A 9466-nucleotide genomic window follows, 5' to 3' on the forward strand; every position below is an offset into this window, starting at 1 on the left:
CCGCCCATCCTTACTTTGACCCTGGACACCAGTGAGCCCGCCCATCCTTACTTTGACCCTGGACACCAGTGAGCCCGCCCATCCTTACTTTGACCAGTTCCATCACTAGAAAGAGGTCAGTTGCTGTTTCCATCTCTTCAACCAACATGATGATGTTGGGGTGCTTCACTCGGCGCAGGATTGACACTTCATTCTCAATCAGATGTTCCTGTCAAATAAAGGGTGGAGAGAGGGACATAAAAACCACAGAACCTTCTGCTCTGCCATCAAAGCCTGGAGGACGGTACACCATAGCCTTCATTTCTGATGCCAAGGGAGACATGTCTCTCAGCACAGGACAACCACACTTGCCTACTTAGCCCCACCCCACCCCACCCCCAGGGATAGGACAGGCCACTAGTGTATATCTCTTTGCCAAGCCCCTACAGAAACTGGCTTCTGAGCATGCTCAGAAGGGCTCATTGTAACTGTACTGATTCCACTCTAGGCAATGACAGTAAAGATGGTGTCCACAGGGCTGGAATGATGGTTCAGCAGTTAAGAGCACCAACTGCTCTTCCAGAGGTCCTGAGTTCGACTCTCAGCAACCACATGATGGCTCACAACTATCTGTGATGAGATCTGATGCCCTTTTCTGGTGTGTCTAAAGACAGCTACAGTGTATTCATATACAATAAATAAATCTTAAAAAAAAAAAAAAGGACGGGTGTCCACACAGCACTGTGCCTTCTGTAAGGCAGGAAGACCGGAGCCACTTTCTAATTTCAGTATTTCATGAAAAAACAGCGACTAGGAACATAAGAAAATGTGGCACTCAAGCTCTAAGACTAAAACATTTGACTGTTACCAATATAAATTTTAATTTTATGTTAACATGCATGAAAAATACGCTTTCTTCTTTTATGAGTGGGTATGAAGTCATTCTCCAGATGGGAGTTCCTTACACTTCGTATTTCAGAAATCTGGAAGGCACCGAACCACACAGCTCGTTTTAATGGTAACGGCCTCTCCGCTGAACACACTACCTCAGTGTTGCCCGTGCTGAGTGATGTGGGTGAGGACTGCTCAGGGGTAAAACGCTCATGTACAGAATTAAGAAATTATCCACAAGTTATATGCAGTGACCCTTCTGTTCCAACGGCTGCACAGGTGCGCATCCTCACTAACTTCAACGGCAAATCCATTTGGATTTAGAAAGTACAGGATAAAATCTGTAGCTGACCCCTTCAACGTTCTAAATGCTGAAATAAGATGCTTTTATATAGATGTGTCATTTGTCACCTAAAGATGTGTATATATTGCACATCTATGGTGTATATGTGGTGTGTATGTGGTATGTGTGTGTGTGTGTGTGTTTGTATGTGTGTGGTGCTTAGTCTGCCCTTGGCCTTTACCACCATGACTATCAGAGCAAAATGTGGTATTCTGACATGGCACTTGATCCCTAGTTTCAGACACCATTTCAAGTTTTCCTATATTTTGGGTGCGTACAAATAGTATTTATGTTTTTACACTAATTCAAAAATCTCCTGACAATATCTTGTAGAGTAAGTTATGACAAATGAACAATAGCACACAGAATAAAATCTACTCTAAGCTGTTGCACATGGTGGGTCGAAATTCTTGAGCACAGAACATTCTATGGCTATCCCAGTTGTCATGGGATAAGCGCTGGCAAAGGACAAGAAACGCTAAATCAGAAAACCTACTAGAAAATGACCCCTGAATGCTGCCACAGAGTAAGGCTTTGTGTATGCTCTGACTCTTGGCTTCACTTCAGTCCTTGGAGATGGGAGTGTAAGCCCAGGATTCCCGCCTCTAAGCCCACATCTCTCATACTGGACATCACTGTGAAAGGGGAACGGCTGAGAAACTCAAGCTAGAATTTTTTTTAAATGACAGCTGTAAACATGACATTATTATTGGGATGAAAAGACAGGAGCGAACAAACCGACATGAAGAGTCGCAGGAGATTTATGTAAGGGGGCTCTGTTCTCCTTTCAGGAAAGAGGACTTGGGCTTCTTGAATGCTGTAGACTCAACACTTCCAAATCTCTCAAAGCCTAACAAGCCATGACTGGGAAGTCAGGGACAGCGCCCCGTGCTGAGCATAGCACAAAGCAGCAGCCAGCACACTGGGACCCAGCCCAGGGAAGTGACTGTACAGCCAGCCATGGTGGCCACACAGAGAAGACACAGTAAACTCTCCACACACATTCACGCCAAGTGAGTCAGATGTAAAAGCAGCAATGAAAATTTGTCTCACTCAACAAGAGCAGTCACCACCACTAGAGTAAACCAGGCTTATTTTAAAACTAACTAGATCATGGTTTCCAGCCTCAACGCCATATTCTGCCTGCCCATTTTCTGCAGTGTTAAGAGTCTATAAAATTATTTTCAGGTATGTTTTGGATGCTAATGAATAAGTGTGACGCAGTCGGTGTCAGCAGCATAACAAAAGCTCTTTGTATGGAGTTAAAATATGCTGTCTACGCTATCCAGAGACCCTTCCCCAGATTATTATTATTTTCAACAAAAGGCACTCAAAACATTTGTGGACCCACTGTGGGACCCCTCTTGGCAGGGTTAGAAAGCTACCAGCGGTGTCAAGTTCAAACATCGAGCAAATACGGGGACAACAGCCTCCACATAAGCTACATGTGAATATACTGGCCCGCTCGTGAAAACAGTCCCTTCTAAGCAGCGAGGAGATGTTCCTGCTGGGACCCAGAAGCTGCTCCTAGGGTTTTCCACCCTCTCTCTCTATGCCTGACTACATGAAATGATCCTTTTTAAACAGTGGCTCTCAACCTGTAGGGCACAACCCCCTTGGGGGTTGCCTGAGATCACTGAAAAAACACAGGTATTTATAATTCATAACAGTAGAAATGACAATTATCAAGTAGCAATAAAAATAATTGTATGGATGGGGTCACCACAACACAAGGAACTGTGTGAGAGTCGCAGCACTAGGAAGGTTGAGAATCACTGTTTTCAAACTAGTTACATGAAAAGCCAAACAGTAGCACTAATATAAAGGCTACACAATTGCTTTCCAGAAGTCCTGCGCAACCTACAGTCGCTTTTACTCTACTGTGTACCACTATTCCGCAGGATGTATTTATCAAACTCTCTCTGTGTAGAATGTGAGCACCAACTGAACCCAGCGGAAGTGACTCCACCTTCCCGTGAAGAAAGCCTCCCTGCTCCATCAAGGCTGAGCTGGTTGACTCTCTCCTCGGCTGGCTGCCACCATCTGTTCTCTCACACTTAGAAAAATCATAGCTCTCCTCCTACTGTAGTCTGTTGGTGGGCTGCTCTGGAGTACCTAAGTCCTAGAGGCATCTGCCTCACTTTCCAGCAAAGAGTACAGTGCACGCACACGCACATGCACATATACGTGCACACTCGAACGTGCATGCACTCCCTGCCAATGGCTTCCCTGCTGGTAGGTAGACTGCTGAGGATGAGACAGCAAGCAGGACAGTGTGTTCAAATCACTCTGTGTGATTTCTGACATAGTTACCCAAACGCATCAGGTCCTGATCCCCAGACTTTGTAAATATTACCTTATTAGGAAAAGGAGATCCAGCAATACAGGGACAACCAGCCTTCTATTAACAGGCTAGCCCAAATGAATCACAGCAGCCTTCTAGAGAGGCAAGGGAATTCACAGGGATGTAAGAGCAGCAAGGAAAGCCCAGAAGAGAAACCGTGAAGCTGGAGAGAGACTGCAGTGATGTGGCTGTAGCCTAAGGCTGCCAATCACCGGGAAGTGTGCTCAGAGCCAGAAGCCCCAGACAAAGTGTAGATTTCCATGTCCAAAGCCAGACCTGTGAGAGGATAATTTTTGTTGATTTAAGCTGTGTGGTAATTTACTCCAACAGGTCAAAGCTACTACAATATACTTTCAGGTTTGTGTCCTGTGTGGGCCCATAACATGCACATAATGAATACAAACTTGGAAGGTGAAAAGGACAGCTGGGGGTTTCTTTACTGTGGAGAGTCAGTCAATATTCATTTGGAATGAGGGATCTTAGAACAGAACAGGAGGAATCCTAACCCAAAACCACAGCCTCCTCAGCAACCTCTGTTAACGTGGCTGTAAGGCAGAGCTAAGTCTGGGCCTTTGCTTACTCTGTCTGGCCACCTGGCAGGGTTTTTTTCCTACCAAAATCCTGCCACGGTTCAAGGACCAGCTCAAATGTTTCTTCTGTATATGAGTGTGTATAGGCCTGTGTGTGTGTGTGTGTGTGTGTGTNTGTGTGTGTGTGTGTGTGTGTGTGTGTGTGTGTGTGTGTGTGTGTGATGGAGGGGTCAGAGAGCAACCTCAGGAATCACCATTTTCACCCTGTTGGAGAACAAAGGCCCTTAGCTGTTTTCTGCCGTGTATGCCAGGCTAGCCGACCATGACCATCCACAGATTCTCCTGGCTGCTCCCATCTTCCTTTAAGAACACTGGGATTATAGATGCAGAAGCAATGTGACCTGCTTTTACACAGGTTCTGGGCATTTGAACTTAGGGTCCCGGGCAGCATGGGAAGCACTTTTACCCACTGAGCCATATGTCCCATCCTCCTCAAACGTTGCTGCTCCATGGAATCCTCACTGGGTACCCACTGCTCTTCCATAAGCTTTCCCTGAGCTCTGACCACACTCAGAAGGACTGGTATCAATTCCCGTGGGGAGTGACCTACTCCCGCACCCCAGTACCGTGTCTTACACACACAACACACATTAAAATTCAGGTGAGTGCTTTAATCTACCAGTGTTGATGTGTTTTAGAAGAAAGGGGCGGTAAGAATGAATGAAAAGTGTCTGCTCCCAGATCCCTATTAGTGAAGAATGAACAAGCTGAAACACAGAGGCACACAGCAGATTGGCAAAGCACACGCTGTACCCAACTAAGTCACCCTCTGCCTCTGTTGATTTGCAGGAAGCCACTAACCCAAGTCTCTGCTTCTTTCTCTGTACAGCTGGTACAAGTGTCAGCCGTCTAAGTCACGGCTGTGTAAAGTCCCTACATTCCCAAGCCGGTGGCTATTTCCAACATAATAATTTTCTATATAAAACCCACAATGCAGAGGTGAGCAATGTTCCCCATAATAATGGCTTGATGATCTACTAAAACTTTGTAAACAAATTAAGCCATTTTTATCTGAGAACATAATTTCACAGTGGAAAAAAAATCAACTTACTTGTAACATCAAGCTTTTAAATTATAATTTTATATAATATTGATATGAAATTTTCTGGTCAAATATGCAAAATATAAAAATGTAGAAAAGCATAAGATTGTGAAAAGTAAAGCAAATTCAGTAACAGACACAAATCCGAATATCCCCATGTGTGTAGGCAGTCATCGTATCGGATTACATTCTTCCATACAATCACCTTTAACTTTGAATACAGCTGCTTACATCCTAACCATTATCCTTAATATGTTTGAGGAGCAGGTAACAGTCATAAGAACATGGCTCCCTATACATTGTGCTTAGATAACCTCAAAGATGGAAAGACTAACGACTACATATAGAGAAAATGTTACTAAATTTGACAATTATCAATATCATTAGATGCATAAGCAAAGAGGGCCAGCAAGAGATGGTTCAGTGGGTAAGAGTGCCTGCCTGCTGCCCAACTGAAGACCTGCGTTTGATTCCTGGGACCCGAGTGACAGAAGACTGACAGAGGCAATTGTCCTTGGCATGTGTATACACACGTCGCACATATGTGTGCACACAACACACATATACACACAATGCATACATGTGCACACGCAACATTTAACATATATAGATATATATACACACAGAGACAAAAATGACCATGAAGATGTTTTAAAGAATACACAAAACCACATAAAATCTAAACAAAAAGTAAACACGCAGAAACGAGTCATCTTGCCACTTTTGCTTTGCTGACAACTATAAGATAAAATAGTAGGTGACAACTCTGTCACCTGGGTAGAAGATTTTCCTAAAACATCCTTACACTGTTTTAAATTTTCTGTTAAAACCACACGATTATGAAACGTCCACTAAAAATGAGTGTTCGGATTTTTAGCAATTCCACAATGTAAGTCAGCACTGTCGCCGCACTCTACAGTTGTAAGTTCCAAAGCCCCTGGCATGTTAGCAACACCGATGGTAACACATGCGTGTCGGTTCCTTCTGCACGCACTCTGTGCGTGTTTCCCATTCCCCATCCCTCAATCCCTCTGACCGCTGCAGTACACACTATCAGTCAACATATTTAGAAGAATCTTCTAAGGAAGACACAGGTGACAAGCATTTGTCCAGGGCCACACAGCAAGAGGTAAAGGCGGGATCACATTCTATATACTCTGGTCTTGGAGTAACTTTCCAGCAGGATTACAATGTAATTCAAATATGCAATTCTAAAGTTTCTAATAGTCACACTGGAAACTACAACAAACGGGGAAACTTAGTTTAAAATGTAACTTAATCCAGTCTATCTAAAAGACACTTATCAGATAGTAAAATGGGAAAATATTACTGAGAAATCTACTATAGTCATCTACAGTTATATAGTTTGTCTTCAAATACCAGTGTGTACTTTAGCCTATGGCTTACTTCAGACTTGCATCAACCTGGGTGCTTGGTAGCCGTGTGCAGGCAGCAGCTCCCCCTGGTGGTAGATACGACCACTGCCCAGCCCTGTCTTATAACAGACTGCCGCCATAACAGGCCTACGCTAACCCTGAGTATTTACTGCCCTCTAGCAGACTGTCCTCAGCTGACCTTTTCCACCCCAGTTTGAGAGCAGGACAGACAGAAATGGGTCACTTCACTTCACTGGCCACTGCTCTAAATGTCCCTCCCAGGGATATCTATGTAGCAAACACCCTCAGAACACAGGAACGAGGTCAGATCATTTCCCGGCCCTGATAATGAAACTAATGATTCCCTGTAGCAAAAAGCCTGGGTGATTCCCAGTCGCTGCCTCATAAGACAGGAGGTGACTCAAGCTTGGGGCCCCTTGGGTCTTACACAAACCCCATGAGTGTATATTATCTGACTGGGCCCTTGGGTATCATCACCTGGGAGCCAGAGCAAGCCGGTCACCTGCACTGCCATTAGCAGTAATGTCTTTTGTCTCTGTGAAGCCAGAAGGCTAACTCTTAGCATGGAGTAGGTTAACTAACAATTCATGGCCTTCAGTTCTAGCCTTTAAATTTTGCTGGATTTGAGACTAGGAATCTCCCAGAAGAGAGTTTTACATTTTCTATAGCTATAACCTAGATCAGTTAATTTGCCATCTTAGAGTTAAAAGTCGCTGGAGAGCAGCAGGCTGGAAACCCATCACTTTTCTTTCTGCTGTCTGCAGCAGTCTCTGCCCTGCAGCGAAGGTCTCGAGTCCCCACTCTAACGCCTCCCTCACCGAGAACCCACACATTCTCTTTTCTTTCTTTGTAGCAGTTGTGTATACTGTACCTTTCCACAGCATTTGGCTTTGTCTATAATCTTTAATGCAAACTCTTTTCCAGTGTACCTAGAAATAACCAGAGAAAAACCATTAAAGCTACAAGTCAGACTAAACCTGCCTTCCAATTCCCTGTACAGCACAGACAACCTCTGTCCCTTACACAGTGTGGAAAGGGGTCATGGGAGGAAGGAACTCTCCCCCCCCCCAAAAAAAAAGAAGAGGAAAGAAAAGCCAGGCTAATTAAATCTTCTTTACATTATTAACTTGTATTGAAGTATTTAAGTTCTGTTGTATTAACCAAGAAAAGAAACACTTTCTTTACTTAAGCCTCAAGACGGTCTCTAAGGAGAAAGCATAAGAGAAAGAAAAGTTTATCAGATTAACAGGAGAAAGGAAACCTGACTCAGGATGTCTCTTTACACTGATACACAAGCCACCTCAGCTTATAGTTAAGTCCTCGCCCTTTGAGTCCCTAGCCTTCCTCCATATCTTCAGCAAGATCTGGTCTATATGATTTCTACCCTACAGACCCTGCCTGGCACTAAAGAAATCACTTATTAGACACAAGAATCTTAATCTAATACTATTTAATTTTTACTCAATATTGGCATAGTTGAATCTGAATGACCAAAAAATCCCTGAAATACAAGCAGTGCAATTGAGACCATCGACAGTCTTCTTAGAAAGTATTCAGAAAACATGTGCTCTCTCATCTGGGGCTGTTCTGCCAAAGGGACAAGGCCCAGCCTGGAAGAGTAACACTTGAATTGTTCCCCTTATACTATAAACCAAATCCTAACAGTTCCTTAGAAGATACATTCTAGATGCCCACTGTTGGTCAGCAATCTGTATGCCAGAGCTCTGTAAAAAGGCTTCAAGAACAGGGGGTTGCTTACATAGCGATGTATAAAGGGCAGTGAGCTCTCATTGGAGATGCAACAGAATGGATAAACTGCGATTACCAGAACATTCTAGAAAACCTGCCACGAACTATAAAAACCAGCCACTCAGAAGAGGTAGGGTAGCGTTCTATACACAAAAAGACGTTTATCTGCCATCATAATGACTATCGTATTGTTTAAAAGAGTTGACTTCTTCTGATCTCATCTCACAGTCGTGGCTCCTGCATCCAGAGCTATGGGTCTAGCAGCTGGGCACTGGGTGAGAGAGAGCATTGCTCTGAAGGTTCACAGCGTGCACCACGCAGAGCCTGGCGTGGGAAAGGCCACAGAAGGTGGCAGTCTTCTTTCAGTGGCTCGTTTTCCTCCTTACCCATCTCTAGGTTGGGATGTGATTTCTGATAGGTCCTCTGCATCCAAAACAATTTTATGTATGTAACTGTTTTCTGCCCCAAAAAAAGGGGGGGGAAGAGGCACTTCTAATTCCAGAGGGAGAACTGTACAGGGACCAGATCACAAGCCACTCACCTGTCCACGCACTCCTTAACTACCGCGAAGTTGCCGTCCCCGATGACCTTCCCGATTCTGTATTTCTCCAGAAGGGGGAAAGACTCGGAGCACCGGTTTCCGTTCACACCTGCAGCCAAAGACAAACGCAAACTCTGAGCAAACATCAGCATTTCCTACTGATTCCTGCGCTCTTGGAAAATAATCAAAGGCAAGGCTATCATTTATAGGTCTAAGCAAAACTAAAGGAAAGCCCTCAGCATATTTCCTAAGTAGATGCCGAATCACCACGTTCCTTTTGACCTTGCTGGTTAGAATCAGAAACCCACAAAAATCAGTAAACCCAACAAATCTTGAAATGCCAGTTTAAATAAATGACTATCTTCAGGCAGAGGTGATGTCTGAGCATTTCAAAACTCCCACCAGGGAGGAGGGGAGGTGTGAGCTGGAGTCAACCAGAGGAATACTCCGGAGATCTCTCCTAGCCTCAAGGAAAGAAAATTTTGCAGGGCGTGGTGGCACGAGCCTTTAATCCCAGCACTTGGGAGGCAGAGGCAGGCGGATTTCTGAGTTTGAGGCCAGCCTGGTCTACAGAGTGAGTTCCAGGACAG

The 9466-nt window shown here is 44.4% G+C and overlaps 1 protein-coding gene across 7 annotated transcripts in view; it reads right to left on the reverse strand.

Moving 5' to 3' along the window:
* Window positions 1-9466, reverse strand: part of Dclk2 (doublecortin like kinase 2) — a 135410-nt gene that overhangs the window by 21698 nt on the left and 104246 nt on the right. For all 7 annotated transcript variants that reach the window (XR_002377490.2, XM_021157286.2, XM_021157284.2 and 4 more), the window contains 3 exons: window positions 8877-8985; window positions 7458-7515; window positions 89-208 (listed from right to left, as the gene is read on the reverse strand). Coding sequence is in view for 6 of the 7 variants with exons in the window: in XM_021157286.2 (XP_021012945.1) it covers window positions 89-208; window positions 7458-7515; window positions 8877-8985 (287 nt within the window). In the remaining variant the exon portion in view is untranslated. The remainder of the gene's footprint in view (window positions 1-88; window positions 209-7457; window positions 7516-8876; window positions 8986-9466) is intronic.

This window comes from Mus caroli, chromosome 3 (assembly GCF_900094665.2).
Source record: "Mus caroli chromosome 3, CAROLI_EIJ_v1.1, whole genome shotgun sequence".
NCBI classification, from domain to species: Eukaryota; Metazoa; Chordata; class Mammalia; order Rodentia; family Muridae; genus Mus; species Mus caroli.